At 44.3% G+C, this 18,763-nt stretch overlaps 1 protein-coding gene across 4 annotated transcripts in view; it reads left to right on the top strand.

Moving 5' to 3' along the window:
• The window catches only part of kidins220a (kinase D-interacting substrate 220a), a 46,744-nt gene that overhangs the window by 21,556 nt on the left and 6,425 nt on the right, over positions 1-18,763 (top strand). For 2 of the 4 annotated variants that reach the window (XM_076748894.1, XM_076748893.1), the window contains exons 24-26: positions 12,424-12,602; positions 15,885-16,096; positions 16,343-16,459. In XM_076748894.1, coding sequence (XP_076605009.1) covers positions 12,424-12,602; positions 15,885-16,096; positions 16,343-16,459 — 508 coding nt within the window. The remainder of the gene's footprint in view (positions 1-12,423; positions 12,603-15,884; positions 16,097-16,342; positions 16,460-18,763) is intronic. The other 2 variants (XM_076748896.1, XM_076748895.1) reach the window with 1 other exon arrangement.

Genomic DNA, 18,763 nt, shown 5'->3' with positions numbered 1-18,763 from the left:
CAGTGTTTCTCCACTGAAAGGCCTGGATTGAAGTGCCTTTTCCACACCATGGGATTAGCCTTACACCGTTCGTTAGACTTAATACAGCCATCATCTTGTTTTTGACCAATGGTCCTGTCTTTCCTTATCTTCCTCCTCCCTGGATGTCTTTCCAAATGGCTGCTCTGGTCCGCAGTGGCCGTCGGAGAAGCGGCCTTAATGATGATGACAGGAAGCCTCAAACAGGCTAAACACAACGCCTTGCCTAGAGGCCTTATCTCTTGCACTAATCTTCCGCTGATAAGGCTCAGGCCTCAGTCTGTGTATTTTTTTCTGTCGCTCTGCTCTTTTCTTCCTCTTTCTTATGATCTCAGGCTCTTTAGGTCCCTTTTTTGTTCTGGATGAGATATTCTGTCTTTTTCCCTTAGCGATGGATGGGCACTTGACTGGCCTCTCAGAACCTCAGGCCCCCTTCTCCCGACTGTCTGTCTGTCTGTCTGTTTGAGAAATGGATTGCTTCTTCTCCCCTTTCATCAGTGTATGTGCATACGCATGAATCTGACAAGTTGACCGTCTCTTGTATCTTGTGATTAGCATCTTTTTCGTTTAATTCTGACACCACAGGACCAATGTGGCTCAGACCTCACGCGTGTGCTTTGTTTGTGTTTTAGCATGCATACTTGTACATGAGTTGTTGCGTTCAACCATTTTTACACAGCGGAACTGCACATCCCCTGAGCGTTACTAAGTGAATATATTAGTGGTGAAGTGAACGTGGGGGTGAGTCAGCCCCTTATAGGTCAACTGTCGCCCTGCATCTCAGTCACAAGGCAGCATGCGCTTCCTCTCCTCTCCTCTTTGTAAGGCTTGCAACAGCTCAGAAGGCCACCATACACAGAGCAACAGAAATATTAGGTTTTGTAAGTCGTAGTCTAGATAAACTATACAACTAAGTTACGTCTTATAAGATGTTCTCAGTTTCCAGTTAAAGAAATGCAAATTTATTTCTTAGTCCTTTAAATCTGGCCCAGTGTCTCTGTTTAGACTTTATGTCCTAGCCTTCTAAATTAAAGCAAAATTAACCCGTACAATACTAAACAATGGGGAAATATTATACAAGAGTGCCTCAGTGATAGAGGTGACAGCTACACTCTGTGACATGTACCTGAACTCTTAGAAAAGAGAGAAAAAATAGACACACTCCCACCTTCCCTCATATCTCACACAGACACACACACACTTTCAAAATGGCTGATAGCTGTTTTTAGCAACTTGCCTGGCAATAACAAGTGTCTATGAAGGGCAGTGAAGTATCATTGTGGGACACGGTGTGAGGAAAAATGTGTAGCGCTAATTCCTGTAGCGGGAGTGGGCCAGTACAGCCCTCCTAATCTGATGGAGAATGTGTAATCGGTTAATGACCTCAGCGATTTCTATCATTAACGGTAAGACAGGGGGCTGCCCAGACTAATGCAAGGTAGCAGGGGGAAAGAACTGTGCAACAAAGATGGCACTGTCTGTAGGAGATTTTCAATCAAGCTTACACGCAGACACTCACATGTACACACAAAGCGTAGCTAAATTGTTTGTCTCACTAGTTCTGCAGGGAAAACTGCACATTACACCCCAAGCAGAGAGCCAGTGTCATGGCCTCCCCAGCACACTGACACAAATGAAACAGAAAACAAAACAAAAAGTGTTTTGGACCGGCCCTCATATTTGTAGCCGTCAAATTAACAACCCTAAATCCGTGTTTCGAAAGCAGTTTTTTTTGATCACAAGCAAATTGAATTTGGAGCCTGCAGCCTTGTGACTATCATTTTCAGTGCCACCATTTCTTCCTTCTCAGTATCGTGTCTTCTCAGGAGTCAGTTGTTCCTTGTTTAAGCTGCCATTAGAGACTTAATGACTCCAGCTAACCTAGCTCTTTCCTGCTTCATGGTTATTGCTTTAAGGCAGCCCTGCCATTTCCAATGACTGGTAATGGGCTTTTGTATTTTTTATTTCCTTGATGTTGTTTAGAGTCATTACATTACATTTAGACATTTAGTGGAAGCTCTTCAGTTGAGTGATTTCACGTGACTGAGCAAATACAGGTTCTGGATGTTGCTGGTGGACACATGGCTGTTGTGACCTTTGCTATGTTTTTAGTCATCTTGTACCATTTTATCTGTATTTAGATCCCCATCAACTTTTCTAAAATGACTGAGTGGGGTATTCAGTTGGTTGCAATCTGCAACCTCACCTCTAGATGCCACTAAATTTTACACTCTGGCTCCTTAAGTCGTTTGTAGCGACAATGTCAAACAAAATACCAGTCAAATATCAAAATACTGGTTTTCATTGTTTTCTGATGGTTGTAAACTGAGTAACTCTGGGTTTTAGAATGTTAATCGGACAAAAGAAGTAATTTGAAGTTGTCAGTTGCTGCTTGGTGACACGTTAGGCAAGATATACTGTTCCAGAGAAAGCTCTGAGAATCAATAGCACACTGGTATTGAAGTGTAAGTGAGTCCAACATCAGGGGATCAGTCAGCTCCTGTGTGTCTGGACATACCTTCATGGACTGTCCGTGCAGTCTGTAGGCAACAGTGTCAGTTAGTGTCCCTAATTATTAGTTTTTAGTTTTTTGGCTGTAGTGATTTGTTTGAAAATAGTTCTGCGTTTCGGTTGAGGGGTTAACATATTTGGACCTAATGATGTATGGGGGCAGGTTCAGTTGGGCCCGCAGAGAGTTTATTCCTGGACGCCCAGATCCTGTTTTCAGCTCTAGATTTAAAAAAAAAAAAGTGTCACTGGTCCACTGAGCAGGTTCCTGCACTGCTCTGACATCTGGTGCCCTGTCTGTGCCAGGATGCCCCCGTCGCACTCAGGAGTGTGTTTCTGGCGCTGCACCTGAATCCTCTGTTCATTACACACACCCACACATAAATACACACAAACTACCGCATGCCATATACTTACAGACACATACACACACACAAATTGGGGAAAATATATGCAACTGAAACAAGCGCACATAGAAACACTGTTTGCCACTACAAGCCTTTACCTTTGAACACATGCATGCACGCACCTCAGATCACACATAAAACTGGTACAAATGCAACACACACACACACACACACACACACACACACCTAGCCCTCACACCAGTGCTAGAACATATGTCACCCCCAACTCCTCAGAGAATCAGTGTAATTAATCAGGCCCTGAGATGCAGGCTGTGTTCAACAAGCACGCATATGCACACACACACACACACACACACACACACACACACACACACACACACACACACACACACAGTGCAGGAAGCAGAACACAGCAGAGAAACTGTTGTCAGGTAAAATCGTGGTGTTTAGACGTGCTGTTCGTGTCAGTGTCACTCTTAGCCAACATATGTGTGTTAAAGAAATCTCGGTGCACTTTTTGCTTTTACTTTTAATGCGACAGCTTTCTAAAAATCAACTATTCCTCTCTTCCCTTCATCCTCTCTCCCCGTCTGTTTTGTTGGCTTGACCCTGCATTCATCCACCAAACAATCCCCCTCTCAGAGACGTGACTAGAGCCAGGCACTTCTCGGACACTTCAAAACTTTTTTTTTTTTTCTCACTAATCGCACTCTGAATGAATATGTAGCCAGGCAATTCAGTCTTAATTAGAGAGACTCTTATCCCAAGTACTGAAACATTAAGATGACGCTCTCTTCTCATTCAGGATTACTTTAATTGGCACAATTATTGTAATTTGGTTGCAATTATGTGCCGGGATAAAAGTGCCGTTCCAAAGCTCATGCGGGTGATTCCCTTTATGTGGAATCCTTTAATAAGCTCTTAAATATCTTGCTGCAAAAAATAGCGAGATCCTATTCTTTTTCTTTTGATTAATACTTTTGAACTTTTCCTGCCCTCAAATGAAAAGTCTTTATTCTTTGCCACACTGCCTATTGTTCATGTGAATTCCTGTCGCATTTGTGACACTTTCTATTATCTAGATGCACGGCAAATGCTCAAAAATGGTTTTTCCCTCTCTCTCCTCTGAGGGAACCCATTGTCCCTGTGCTCAATCCCTCCAGGAGGTATTTCAGTGAAAGACGGAGTAAAACTGGTAATGCCATCGCTCATTGCACTGCCTTTTGCCAAGAGGCCTGAAGACGTGTGTGAATTTGTAAAGGCTGGTGTGAAGCCACCTATGTCTCAATAGACTTCTGGCTCCATCACTGATAGGACACCGGCATTGATTCTTCACACCAGTGTGCTGACAGACCACCTGACTGATGAGCAGATAAAGACAGAGGCAAAAAAGAAAGTATGGAAGAAAGTATGGTAGGCGTGAGATAAAGATGGAGAAAGGAGAGTTGGTCGGTATTAGATAAGAAAGGGCATTAAAGGAGAGTGAGAAGAATAGAGTTCAGTCTGAGGAGGTAAAACGAGGCAAAGGAATCCAAGTGTGTTAATACTGTAGCGCATCAGAACAGATACCAGCAGGATTACTGCGAGCCGAGTTCGCCGTTGGTGTGTCTCAGGTGTATTCAAAGCCTCAGGTGATGCTGCTGCTCCAAGAGAGATAGTCCAGACGGTGGACACACACACACAGATTCATGCACATGTCCCCTGTGTCCCACATGGCTGTTTATACAGTGAAACTGGTCCTCTGCTGATTCCATTTGAGCGTGTGTGTCTATGTGTGTGTTGGCCGGGCCTGCGTTGTCGTTCCTCCATCCCTCAGGTGTTTGGCGGTGGTGACTCAGTGATGAATCAGCCACAGCCAGCTCCACCACCACTCAACCCCCGCTGAGCTGTTCAAAATGTTAAAAAAAAAAAAAAACAACAACCAAAAAGACCATAGCAGCTGCAGCCAGTGTGCACAGGTGATACAGGAGGTGTGTGTGTGTGTGTGCGCGCGCAAGGTGATTTTTCTTGATTGTGTATGCGTGTGTGGAGGCTACAACGTGAGGACGGAAAGAACGTCATGCAGCATTCTTTGTTAGAAAATCCTTAAAGCCCTTTTCATTTCTGCCTGTAAGCCGAGGTTGAGGGATTAGTCTAATTGGTCTGAAACAAGAGAACTGCTCTGCTCCCTTTTTGTGCAAAGCATAAAGAATCATTTCAAACACAATAAAAGCCTTTACTACACCTCTGCTTGGCCTCTGCTCTTAAGTCATAGAGTCATCCATCAGTGCCGACAAGGTTGGATTATTAACATTTAAATGTAACACTTAGATAGAAGTAAGGAACGGAGGGCTGAGAAGTAGACATCGGCCTGATGCTCTGGTATTTCTTTTGCGTTGAACATTATTGCTGATCTTTCTCCCACTCTGCTGTCTCTTTGTGCTGAAACTGCTGGAAAGTGGAGGGGCTGCTTATAAATAGCAGCACAGGATTGCATGGGGTTCAGCACTGCCCTTTAAGTGGACAACGAGACTTGCCACTCAGCCGCCGCAGGAGCCACGGCCACACTTGATAGTTACACGCACACACATCCGACCCTTAACTGACGTTAACGTCCTGGCCCTTCAAAAGTCAATGGAGGTCAGGCCCTTTTAGGGTGTATGCATGTGTGTAGAAACCGCACTGAAATGGCAAAGAACAACCAGACAGGCAAGCAAGCCCAGAGACAGGGAGCGGAAGATTGAACCTATCCGCCAACTATACTGGAAGGGATCACAAGTGTCCTTTTCTTCCCCATCTTTGTGTGCAAAGCAGCTTTTAATTTGCTCATGCTACCAGCCACAATATAGCGCCAGGATTTAGTCATCAGATTTGTCTGCTGGGGTCTCTCAAGCAACGTGCTTCAGGTTCTAAGAAAGATTCTCAATAATCGAGAGTGGCTTTTCGTCGCCGCCTCTGACTCAAATTGGAGTCGGGAAGCTTTTGTAAAAATCTCTTTTTCGATACAACGTGCTCTCTTTGTCTAGCTCTTTCTCTCCCATGCTCATGCACTAATTGACATTCTCCTGTCCCCCTCTCATCTTATTTGCGATGCACACATCCCACTCTGTGAAATTAACCGGAGGATTACTGGTTCAGCCTGAGAATCCCCAGCGTTATTTGTCACATTCATCACTCACTGTATGGATTTCAGCTCCATAACAGACTTATTCCAGATGCATTATCTGCTGGAGAAGAGCACATTTGTCTTCACTTTAGTCGTCCACTCCGCTTAATTCGGCATCGTAAGACCTATCACTTGGCCATTACAGCTATCAAACAACCACATGCGCTGATATGAACTCAGTGGTGCAATTAGTGTCACAATGAACGAACTCTGCCATGGCCCTAGGATGCTCCAAACTCGCCTCTGGAGCATAAATCACCAAACTGAGGTTTAGTGTTTTACTGTTTGTCAAGAATGAGGCCTTAGTTACTCGGAGTGGAGGGTTCAGTTAAGGTTTTTGGGGTCTGGAACAAGGAGGCTCCATTTCGGCGCTACACATGAGTTTAATCAACATTTCAGGGAACCACTGGAAGTCCTGAGCCCGTCTCAAAGGGAGGCCGTTTGCTCCGAAGCAGTTCGGTTTTTATCAGCCTGGTGTGTTTCCCATTAGCCTGCTTGTCTCTGTGGTTTGCTTTGGGATGCACAGGTCCAGCTTAGTACAAGAGAGTTTCAATTATTGGACTAAACTTTGCCACGAACGTATATGGAAAGCAGACGCTGCCACAAGTTGTCAGTTGGCACTGCCAAGACAAGGAAGCAAGAAATAGAGAAAGTTGGAGACGGAGAAGAGAGCAGAGACAGAGGGTGTCCACATTACATGAAGCATTTGATTCAAATCAAGGAAATAAGTCTGGATTTTAAGGAGACAAAGAACATGGCGTCATCTAAAGTGAAAACATGTTTTTGCTCTCCCCCTCTGCCTTTGGGGTGGTGGAGGCTTTGGCAGCTCCCACTGTAACAATAACCTCTCTCAGCATTGATGCTGTGAGTCCACGCGCCAGCTTGCTGGTCTGTCCGCCTGTCCACTGTTTTCCCAGAGAGGGCCTCACTGGGTTCATCCACACGCTTGGCAGACACTGTGCCAGCGACTCTGACATGACTCTGACCAAGAGAGGAATGCGGCGGACTCGGGCCTGGTTAACTTCTTCACCCACACACTGTTGTACTGGTTCACAGTGTCTGACGCTGAAACGCTTGAGCTTCTCAAACACAATGCGCACAGGCGTTTGTCTGTTCTGCAGGCATCTCTCTCTGTCTTTGGGCCCCTTTATGGAAATGTTTGGCAGCACGACCACATCTTTGTGGTGTGCATGCGCATGTCATCTGTAAGCACAGAGGGCAGCTGTAAAGCAAAGTCAAGTGGCACATTCATACTTTCAGTGCCCAGATAGTGGACGGAAGGGATAGAGAGATGAATTCTGCTCATTCCCGTCAGCTGCAGCGTGTGGGAGGTTGAGTGGAGAAGAAAGGCTATGCTCCAGTCAGCTTTGGGACCTATTAGCATTTGGATAAGCTCAGAAAGCTCCCAGTGGCCATGCCACACAGAGAGTGGTTGGGCCTAAGTGCCTGTATTGCTGCTGCTATAAGCTGGGTCCTGTCAATGGACCCATTGTGCTGGGACGGCTGCCGGGATGCCTGACGGCCTTTATTTCACTCATCCTCGGTCTGCTTGAAAGTAGCACGCCGGTTTCCTTGGCACTCCAACCCAAGCATCCATCTTGTCATTTGGCAACTGATTGCTGATAAGAATGGCTTTGTTCATTTTGTCTGTCTCGTCTGTTCACTGTGTGGATGACTAAGTCTGAAGTGATTTGTGTCAATTGCTTAATGCCAAGGCCAACAACTTATCATTAGTTAACTTCAAAGGATGTCATTTGAAGTGGTTAGACCTAATTGACAAACTGCTGTTGTCATTTAATGGGTGCTGTTCGTTGTGCAACGATTCTGATTCCTGCCTTCCTTTTTTGCTTTTCTATAATTTTCCTTCAGCCATCCGCTGATTGGTGCCTTGTGATCATTACCAATGATCTTACAAGGCCAGTCATGAAGTGTGGCTTCACTTTGTCTCTGAGCAGTCAGCTGGGAATGAAAGGAACGGACCTCTGACTCTCCTTTTTTCTTTCCATCTGTCTGGGTGTAACTCAGTGATGGATGTCCTTGATTTGTTCTCAGCAGCTCCTGGTTGTCTTTGGAAGATGCAGCTGTTTCTGCTACTGCATGTTTGCAGTGAACGACAGCAGGCCAGAGCAAACACGTATGTCAGCAAACTATGTACTGTTGGAGCTAGCTTCTTGGATGCAGTTGTTGTTGGGCGATGTACACGAAGGATGTATTTGTACTTAGTCTCATTTTTCCAAAGGCTGTGATAATAAAGCAAGACCCATGAGTTCTATTATCAGCTGTATGACTATTTTGGCTATAATAAATGAATATATGAAATAAAGAATCTTAAGTAGCCAAAAGTGTCTAATATCACTGCAACTCTCTAAGTTTGAGTTTGATTGTTATTGTCTGTTCTCAGTTTTGGCAGAGTGCAACAAAAGTGTGTGTACATGCCACTGAGTTATGTTAGATGGTCCTATAAAAAGACTCAAGATTCCTTAGAAAGTCTTTGGAGGGTGTTCTCTATATAGCAAAAGGAAGTGCCCCTTGTGTGTGCGTGCGTGCGTGCATGTGCGTGCGTGTGTGTGTGCGTACGTGTGTGTGTGTCTCTGTGTGTGTGTGAGTCACTGGCTCCTGTTGGTCTGTGTCTACAGACCCACAAATAAACAGCAGTAAGCCAGCTGGAAATGGGGAAAAGCACAGGCTTCTCTCAGTCTGCATATGGGTTAATACAGTTCATGGGAAAAGGAACCAAACACCCACACATACTGTACATGCATTTGCACATGCGCACAAACACACACTCCACCCTTCATCTGTGCCTTTGAATTTCTCCATCATCACTGCCCAGGTGTATGTGGCAGACATTACACAGTTGTTTTTGTCAACGCTGCTGTTTGAATCAGCACTGGCGCCGATCACTGGTGCTGTTTATAGGTGTGTGTGTGTGTGTGTGTGTACATGCAGGTAACATCTGTGCCTTCAGAGGTCTCACTCATCCTCCCCAGCAGAGGTCACATGAGCAGGGTTCGTCTGTGTGCCAAAATGGAGCTTCCTTGACCCTTTGGGTCTTGTTAAAGGTTCTAATGGAAGGAACACTGAGGGGGCTTTGTCCAAAGGAGCCCAGCTGTGCCTCTGTGTCCTCTCTGCTCACAGCCTATTCTCTCTCCTTTCAGCCTATCTGTGTGTGTACTGACAGTCGGGTGGGGACAGTAGGGTTGGGGTGACCCACCTGGCCTGGTATGCTGAGCAGTGAATCCCTGCAGGAGGACCAAACAGTACTGGGAAGAGGTGTATGAATGTAAAAATATAGATTTAGCCTCATTGATTTAAGATTGCACTCCTTCACCACCTAAAAAAAAATCATGTAATATAGAGGGAGTTCGGTCATGAGTGAAATCCAGCTTTCTAGTGAAACTCTGAATTAAAATGTATAATATCTACACATTTGAGTTACTCACTTTTACTTTAAGCATGTCGAAATGCCTCTCTATGACACTCCCATCCCTGTATTTCTTGCCAGGATTTTACATTTGGTTAGAGACATCCTGTAACCACAAGGTCACAGGTTTGAGCCCTGTAACAGCAGATGTGTCCATCACCAGCCATCTGTCCTGTCAAAATGTCCTTGAACACAAGACTGGACCCCTACCTGTTCACTCACTGTAAGCAGTCTGGACAGGAATATCAGCTAAAAGCCTAGAATGGAAATGATGTAAGTCGTAGTGCAGTGTGCTTGTAAAGCAGGGGTGATAGCTAGAATGCTTCCCTTTGGCGAGGCGTCTGATGTCAGATGGTAGTGGTGGTGATGATGCTACTTGCAGCTGTTTTTCCAGGTTTGGGTCGGTCAGTCTTGAGAGGAACGAAACTTTTGCAAGAGTCAGTTTTGAAAGGAATCAGTAATTTAATGTTGTAGGTTGTCAGGCATATCCAGCTGGTTCCACATTAAATGGCATAGCAGATATATTCAGTTCCTTTTGTTTACTTTCTATGTCCTGAAGCCTCTCATCAAGTGCTTGAAGGAGTTTTCACGCTCACCAGCATATTGAGATGTCACAGCAGGCTTTTGTTCTTGCAGAGTAGGACAATGCACAGTGTTTCCTCTTTCCAGTTGCATTTGCTGCAGTTTTAATTTTGCTTTAAATGAGTTCGTATTTGAAAGCAGAGACTTGAGAAGCTGGCTGCAGCTTTGAGGTTCAGGTCTGAGAGCAACTTGATAATGTTCACCACAGTTTCACAACAGGTTTTCCCTTCATCTCTATTAGTTCTTTGAGGCAAACTGACACTTTGGAACAATTTTACTTTGTCCGATGCTAGCACCTCTCCTCGCAGCATGGCATTTTTTCAGAAATTCTACTTCTGAATGAGGTTTCAGGTTTTCAGGTTTACTTAGCTATTAGCTTGCTCACCACAAAACTTGCCTGCATAACACTGTCTCTGTCAGAATATGGTCTTGTGAAAGCTACTTCTTTGGCACCCAAACTCCTCCAAAGAGCATTATCCATTTATCCAGTAGCTCATCCAGTTTTGCATGTTTCAAGCTATAATGACGCTTGAGAGGCACACTGGCTTGCTGTTACTTCAACAAAAACATAATCATTTGTCCCTTTCTATTGCAAAGCGCAACACTCTACATTTGTTTTCTTGACAGTCACCATGATGCATTGATGTGACATCGATTGCCACATCTGTGTTGCATTCAGGAACCACTCGGAATTATGTGTTTTACCTGCTATTTTATTTGACTTTCTTTTATCACTGAAAAAGAGTATTGCTGTCTAATTTTTTTTTTCTGATTGGCTTTTTTGTATATATGAATTACCTTGGGTTTTGGATTAAAGGGTCCCCACCACTGTTCTGAGGTCTTTTTTTTTTGTCTAGCCCTCCCTGAGGTATGAGAACCTAGCTGGATTGGGCGGACAGTGGACATATTGGCTAGTTTGTTAACTCGATTAGGTTATCTGATAGTTTGGATTATTAGCTAACAGTGTGCTGTGTTGAACCCTCGCCAGATGCTGACCTCACTCTGACATAGCTAGCGTGCTGCAGCAATGGCACTAATCATCCAATCAAGTCACAGAAAGGGCAGCCTGTATTCGCTCTCAAAAACAGATCAGACCCAGGGAAAAACCCAGCTCATCAGCCCGTGTTCTCAGCAGAACATACCAGTACACAGACTTGCTGATGCATGGGGAGGAGGGTGAGTTGGGGATGAACTGGAAGGGAGGGAAGGATGCAGGGAGAGAAAAGTATCCACTGAGAAAATGATGAAGGGATCTGATGAGAAATGGAGGCAGAGATGAGAAAAATGTCTGCTCCCTGCCGGAGTCTCCTCATTCATCTGATAAGAGCGGCACATTCTGGTGATGAATGGCCGGTGTCATAAGTCACTCCATGTTTCATATTTTCATGTCTGAATGATGGGATTAACGAGATGTACTGATTGCTCTAGCTTGTTGGTGTTTGCTTTTCTTGTAGCCTCACCCACGTTACACTACCCTTGATTAAACTGATATGTCTTTTTAACCTTGTGCAGCTGAAATTGGATTTCCACACCTCATAACACTTCAGTATTTATGCTCAGTATTCATCATGCCAGAGATGCTGCTGACACTTCTAAACCACTGGTTTAAGCTTTAGTTAATACTATATGGTGGCAGAATTTTTTAGTGATGAACTCAACGTAGTGTGTGCTGTTTTAATCTGACGGTCTTAATGTAATGCAATGTTGTCTGCAGTATATACAGGAAAAACTATATCACACAGTGATGGAACAATCTCAGAGCATGGTGTTTACTTAGAGTCTGTGATAACAAACATCATGTTAACTGTAGTAGTGCATCATGACGTGCTTCCGTCTGCTGCTTGCTAAATTACTCAGATTGTCATCTTCTCAGGTTTCCTCCTCTGCTGAGAAAAGATAACGTCCCTCACTCTATCTGTCCTCAAACATCCCCCCTTTCGCTATCTTGCCTTCTCTAAATCCAGTTATCTCTCTGCTCTCATGATGATGATGACCGTTGCATATCTCTTCAATCTTAACAGTACTGCTTGCTATTTCCTCTGTTCTTTTTTCATCAGAAGGTAATGCTTTGTGCTTTATACAATGAAGCTAGCAGTCAGAATTTAGTCTAAACTGACATGATGACATTTTTTCATATGCCAGTTAAACATTGCCAAAAAAAAAAAAAGCACTTGGTTTTCCACAATAAAGAGTTGTAGACACAGTACTGGTTTCCTTTTATTTCCAATTTGCACAGAATTTGAAGATGCAGCAACCAAGTCCTGTTCTCCAAATTATTAATACTTTTAGACAATCAGTATGTTGAGTGCATCTAGCAAACTACCACTACTCAACTCCTGCTAAAAAATGCCCCTTTTCTCTTTCCTTTTCCTCTGAAGACTCTCTAAGAACATCCCCACCACTAAGGATGTGGAGCCGCTGCTGGAGATCGACGGAGACGTCCGCAGCTTTGAGGTCTTCCTCTCCTCTAGGACCCCCGTCCTCACTGCCAGAGATGTGGAGATGTTCCTGCCCTGCACCGTCAACCTGGACCCCAAACTCAGGGAGATCATAGCAGGTCCATACACGCTCAGTATTTGTACACATGGGTGAACAAATCAAAGGAGAAACCAGCAAAAATGTCTTAGTAAGGTGTCGGGCCAGCTTCAGTGCACCTTGGCGTAGATTTGACATGACTCCAGGACTCTGATGCAGGGATTAACATTCTTCAAAAAGATATTCCCTCATTTGGTGCTTTGATGAATGGGTTGGCAATTGCTGTCTGACACGTCAAAATTTCCCGTAGGTGTTTTATTGGGTTGAGATCTGATGACTATAAAGACCACAGCATATTGGAAATGGTTAACTCATGACCTTTGAAACAGCACTTTGACAAAGAAAATTCCAAAAAAAGCTCTATGGGTTTTTCTGAAGCTTTCAACCACATCTCATGGCCTCCGTCAATGAATTGGATTTGCTCAGTTGTCATGGATATGGTTTAGTTTTTATCGTGACAACAAAACAGAAACCAAACCATGTTCGTGACAACAGCAAGATGTGGTTTAAAGCTTCAGAAACAACAAATAAGTCAGCCACAGCAAATGATTCACATCATTTATATACTCGTTAAACTCACCGAGTGACCTGTCATCAGTGTATAAGCATGTATACAATATGTTTGGCTGACATTCACGCGTAGTTATAGACATTTTTATTTACTTTTATCTTTACTGTTTATTTATCCTCACAGAGCAGTCATTGACATGCTTTTATTTAGTGCAGCTCCAGCAGTAACACCACATAAAATCTGATTGCTTTATCTAGAAATTGTTAATATCTCATTTATTCAAAAATCTTTCCATACAGTGAAAATAGATATGAACTGGTACCTTGACACAATGTTACTTTGACCATGTTTACACTTGGTATTAGAGTGCATCTTGCATGATAGGATATTAAGTGGACAGTGTTAAATAGACTGTAAATGACCACCAAAACGCATTTTGATCCGAAAAATGAAAAAATCTGAACACGTCATCAGTAGGACACTTTGGAGATGCATTATACACACAGGGTTCAGACAGAGTCTTGAAAGTTTGTAAAATACCTAGTTTTAACCGTTATCTTTTCAGTGTTAGGAATATACTTGAATTGAAATCTTTTCATTTTTGAAATGAAGCGATCCCATCGTCATGTTTGTTTGTTGTCCCCTTGCATTGAAATAAGCCTGGACTAAATAATCAGGATCAAAACATACAGTCAGAGTTAATATGAGCAGCTGGTAAAATAAACAAATTGACAATGTACATTGATTGCTGTGGGTATAAAGGAATTCTGCAAACTTAATTTTTCACAGTTGTATTTATAGTGACACTTTAGGTGTGATGATAGAGGCTTCAAGGGTTAGGAAGTTTTTGTGTTTAGGTAGCTTGAAAGTCCTTGAAAATAATTGAATTACACTGTTAAAAGGCTGTATGAATGCTGTAGACACAGGTATGAACTGCGGTTTGTCTCAGCCGTCCACTTGTGTTAGGATCACTGAAAAGCATTTTAACCAATTACGCGTAAACAGGGACTTTGTGTCAACACAACACAGTTGAGCAAAAACAATTTTTTCCACTCGTTTCCTCAGATTAGCTCAAGATGACATTGTTCTCACACTTCGTCATATTACAGAGTGAGTGCATGTATGTGTCTGTGTTTGTGTGTGTGCGAGAGAAAGAGGTTAATTGTACAGTTTTGTCGAAGGTACATTAAAGGGTTTGGTATACAATAGCACGGATAAACATGGAGCTGTCCTCTACGTGATGTTTTGAATTCATTGCCAGCTCATTTGGCTGTGACATTACTCATAACATTACAGCAGGGTCTGCTCTAAAATCGCCCACTGCAGGGGCTCTCAGAAACCCACAGCTTGCTTCTCATTTCCAAACAATCAAATGTCGAGCAGGTTTCTACTGCAGCACTGTCGGATCAGGACAATATTTTCACTCGCTATCACCAATCTGCCTCCAGTGCTGCACCAAATTTCACAGTTTGTAGCTCCAGTGACGTAATAGTGCATCAGTATTAAACTGTAAGCCAGAGCGGCGCTGTACTTTTGCTACCGTGCGTCAGCGTCCATTCAGCCTATACAGGAGTGTCAATGACGCCTGGTGTGAAGCTGCTGCATCATAGTGTTATGAGACCACAGAAAACTCACAAAGTCACACACACAAAGTCTGTTCCATTGAGCCAGGGTTGAGTCATGGAGGGCGCAGCTGACCAAGCTCCACGAGCAGACGTCCAGTCTGTAAGTACAGGACTCCTGTCCTAAAAGTGTGTAGGTGTGTATATATATCCATGGTGTTTATTTGTGCGTGTGTGTGTGCTCAATAGTGTGTGGGTGTTTTCACCTCCACACGTGTCCCCAGGGAGCGGAAGGTGACCAATGCTCCTACCCAGTCATCCCGCTCCCTCCACTCCCTCCGCGGCCAGTCGGTACTTGGTGCCCAGTGTCCTGTGGCCAGCCAGTGGGCAGTGCTGTCAGTGATACCCGCCCATGAGCCTGACTCACATCATAAGGCCCCCATTGTGTTCGCAGGCTGGATTGGGTCTCACTCAGCGTGTCATTCAGCAGCCACTTGTATAACCAGGAGACATTCTGGTGCCTGCTTCTGTTTCTGGTTCGTACTTTCTTGCCAGCCACACAGAGCCACTCTGTTCTGTCTCCGGGCTTATTTAACTTTAATTTGAGAGGTTTTACCAAAGCTCCCTCCTCCGCTCCGACTCGACTCCTCTCGAGGTCTGATTGATTTATGTGAAAAAAAATTGTGGCAAAGTACTTATGCTGATAGTTCACATGGTCTGCTTTGTTTGTTTACATGGGTGAATTTATTTGTCAGGGACAGCAAGGGGCCATGTGCCAGAGTCATCACGTGGCTGGCATATCATTTGGAAAAGGCAGAATATCAGCACGCCTGCTGGTTTGTGAGCAAACGGAGTAATAGAAATCAAAGTGAGAATGGAATTCATAGTTGAAGATCATGGTAATTGTAACATCTGCGGCAGTTTTCTCTGCAGCATTTAGTTATTCGTCTTCTATTTTGGACGGGGACTTGTTGTATTTCCCACAGCACTTTGAGAACCAAGGAATTTCCTCTATGTGCATTGATTGTTTGATATGGATTTTTCTCTGTGGATTCACAACTGTCTAAACTCTCTTGAGATGATGAAATAAAGCTAAATTATTGATGCGTGGGTGGATCTGAAGGGTCTTTATAGTCATAGCCAAGACGTGATCGTCGGCAACGCAGATAAAAACTTCCTTCTCCTCTCTCTCCCTCTTGTTCTTTCTTCCCCCGGCTCTCTCCTCTCTTAGATGTGCGTGCGGCCAGGGAGCAGATGCACATGGGAGGAGTGACCTATCCCACGCTGCCCCTGCAGGACTCAGTGCCCCGTCCTCAGTCAGGTTACAGCCAGCACTCTTCCGCCTGCTCCCCGACAGGCTCCTTCGCCGGACACATCCCCCCTCAGCCCCACAGTGCCTACTTCAGTGGGATGACGGGCCCCCAGCACCCCTTCTACAACCGGGTGAGACCGGAAAGGGACTAAATGTTTAGATAATCAGTCGAGAGATGTCCGACAGAAGGTGCAGTTCCTGCCACCTGAGTGAACCTCACTGATCCTCCACAGCCACAAACAGCCACACTGTTTTAAAGAGACCCTTTCTTGAATTTTTGTGTGCCTGACCTCCCTCATACGATTTTCATTTTATTTCCACCTCCTCCTCTCCCCTCCCCGTCCTCTTCTGTACATTCTTTTCTTTTACCCTCATAGCCTTATTTCCCCCATCATGTGTATCACCTGCCACGGCATTACTCCCACCATGTCCCCACATCCTCGCGCCCCTTGAATAAACCACCCGGTCAACTTAAGGACAACACCAGTGGACTTGTAAGTAAAGAAGCAGTGGTAGATTCATGAGGACTAGACCTTTACAGCTGCAGATATGCAAGTTGTAGTAGTATTTATATGTATAATACATATCTATATAATTCAGCATTGTTAGTGTGGTTGAAGTGATTGAAAGTTGAAACAGTTGGTTTTGCTCTCATTGTTTTACTATTAAAAATAAAACCAGTGAAGGGATCCATTTTTATTATGCGTTATCTGAATATAATTACACTTACAAAGGCTCAGGATATAGTGCTGTTGTATCACTCAGTGTTTAATAGGCTGTCAGTACCATTGTGTCGACCAACTGCATGAACATACCACAAAGTGTGACCTCTTTTCTTTTCTTAGTACTTCCTCTTCTCTGGCGTACCTCTCTCCTCCGTCCCCCTTGTCTCCCTTTCCTCAGTGTGATGTCATATGTTTTACCTTTACATTCTACCTCCTTATTAATTGAACATCTCCCTCTTCTCACTGTCCCTGTACCCCAACATCTGCCCAGCTCCTGAAGCTGGCGGTTCTCGGTTTGCGAGCCCAAACTCAGAGTAAAGCAGTGAGAGGTTTTTCCATGAACTGAGTGATAATGAACTCAGCTTTCATCTCTCTCCATACACTCCTTGTCTCCATTCTGTGCCCATATCAGGATGTTATTGCAGAGGATACCAGAGAAGGCCTGCCCTCCTGTCCCTCTGAACCTGCTATGGTAACACGTAGTTACACCTGTCTAGCCCTGCGTGTGTACAAATACGCACCTAGTCCTTCATTATCTGCGTGTTGACCTGATGCTTAAACCTCTTTGTCATCTCATGTGTTGCATGTATAAAATGCACGCCTATATGTCTGACAGACTATTCATTTCGTTGCTGTAAGAGGCGCAAGGATAAATATAGACTCGCTGCAGAATGCTGACAATAAATACTTAAGCTGCATCCTGTGTGACCGCTAACCATCAAGAGAGGTGCATTTTGCCACAAACTTCAGCATATGTAAATATAGCACGCTGAATGACATTAACTCTGCCTTTGGCGCAGTAGCAGTTCCCATTCTCTTATAAATGGACATGAGTGTTGTCACTTCAGGATTGCATGGAGTTGCATTGACGAGAAGTGAAGATATTCACACATTTTTTTCGAGAAAGCAGCCACTATTTAGAACAATTTGAAGATAACACTACTCAGGAGATTTCTGCTCCACAAAGCCACTTATCAGGGCTCTGCCAGCAAGCATTTGAAGGAGCTGAATGAAAGATTTGAATATAGATCACTACGTAATGTCCCTTCCCTTCTCTGTCTGTCTTTAAATTTTCGCTTCCATCTTCCTCCTTTTCTTCAAACTTTCATTGCTTTTTTACATTTTTACACCCTCTTTTGTTCCTCATATCTCCCCCTCCGCTTTTGTTTCCTTTCCTCCCAAGTATAAATTTTCACAGTGTCATCCCATTCTGACTTCTCTATGTACATTAGCCCATCTTATCCCTTTCAGGTTCACACTTGATCTCTTTGTGTAGTGTTCACATGTGCCTGTATTTCTGCAAATCTGTGAATGTGGATGTGTGCGCACGCTCGCTCATTTGTGCGAGTCTTTTGGATATGTAAGCGGGCCTAGCCCAGTGTAATTGCTTAGCTGATATAAGTGTAAGTATGGATTCCTCGGGCTGCCGGGATTATCATCAGAGCAACTGTTGGGGCTGGCAACACACACGCACACACACACACGCTGACAATGAGCCCAGCGCTGGTAGAGCTTATCTCCTTACCAAGACGCTTCCTCCCTCACAGAGCTCTGTTTCCTCTTCCCCATCCTTCTGCCCAGCCCTGAGCTCAGCCCAGCTGTAATTACAGTCTTATCACACACACACACACACACACACACACACACACACTGGGAGGGTTCACACAAACACACGCAGACATTCACGCGTTCGCACGTTCTTAGAATACACGCTTTGCACTCTGAATCGAGGAGTCGTATTCGAGGCCTTCCCTGTATTGGAACTTCTGCTTTTTCTGCGTGGAGTGAAAGATGTCTCATTCTCTTAGCGGGTCTGTCTCTCTGTCTCTGTCTCGTCTGCAAAGATTATGGCTGTAAAAGCCTGCTGACTCCTGCAAAAACAAAATCTCCTTGTGCAATAATTCTGCTTCCAGCAGCCTCTTCTTCAGTTTGACGTGCGGCTGCTGTAAAAGAGCCGTGTCCTCCCCTGCTGCAAGACAGATAAATGTCAGTCTGCTCTGTTGTCAGTGTCTCTCCTGTCCCCCGATGATAAGTTCAACATGCGTGCTAGTGTCTTTCCGCTTGTCTGTCCTC

This window comes from Chaetodon auriga, chromosome 14, assembly GCF_051107435.1.
Source record: "Chaetodon auriga isolate fChaAug3 chromosome 14, fChaAug3.hap1, whole genome shotgun sequence".
Lineage (NCBI taxonomy): Eukaryota > Metazoa > Chordata > Actinopteri > Chaetodontiformes > Chaetodontidae > Chaetodon > Chaetodon auriga.
The sequence above is the reverse complement of the archived record's forward strand: the minus strand, read 5'-3'. Positions and strand labels throughout refer to the sequence as shown.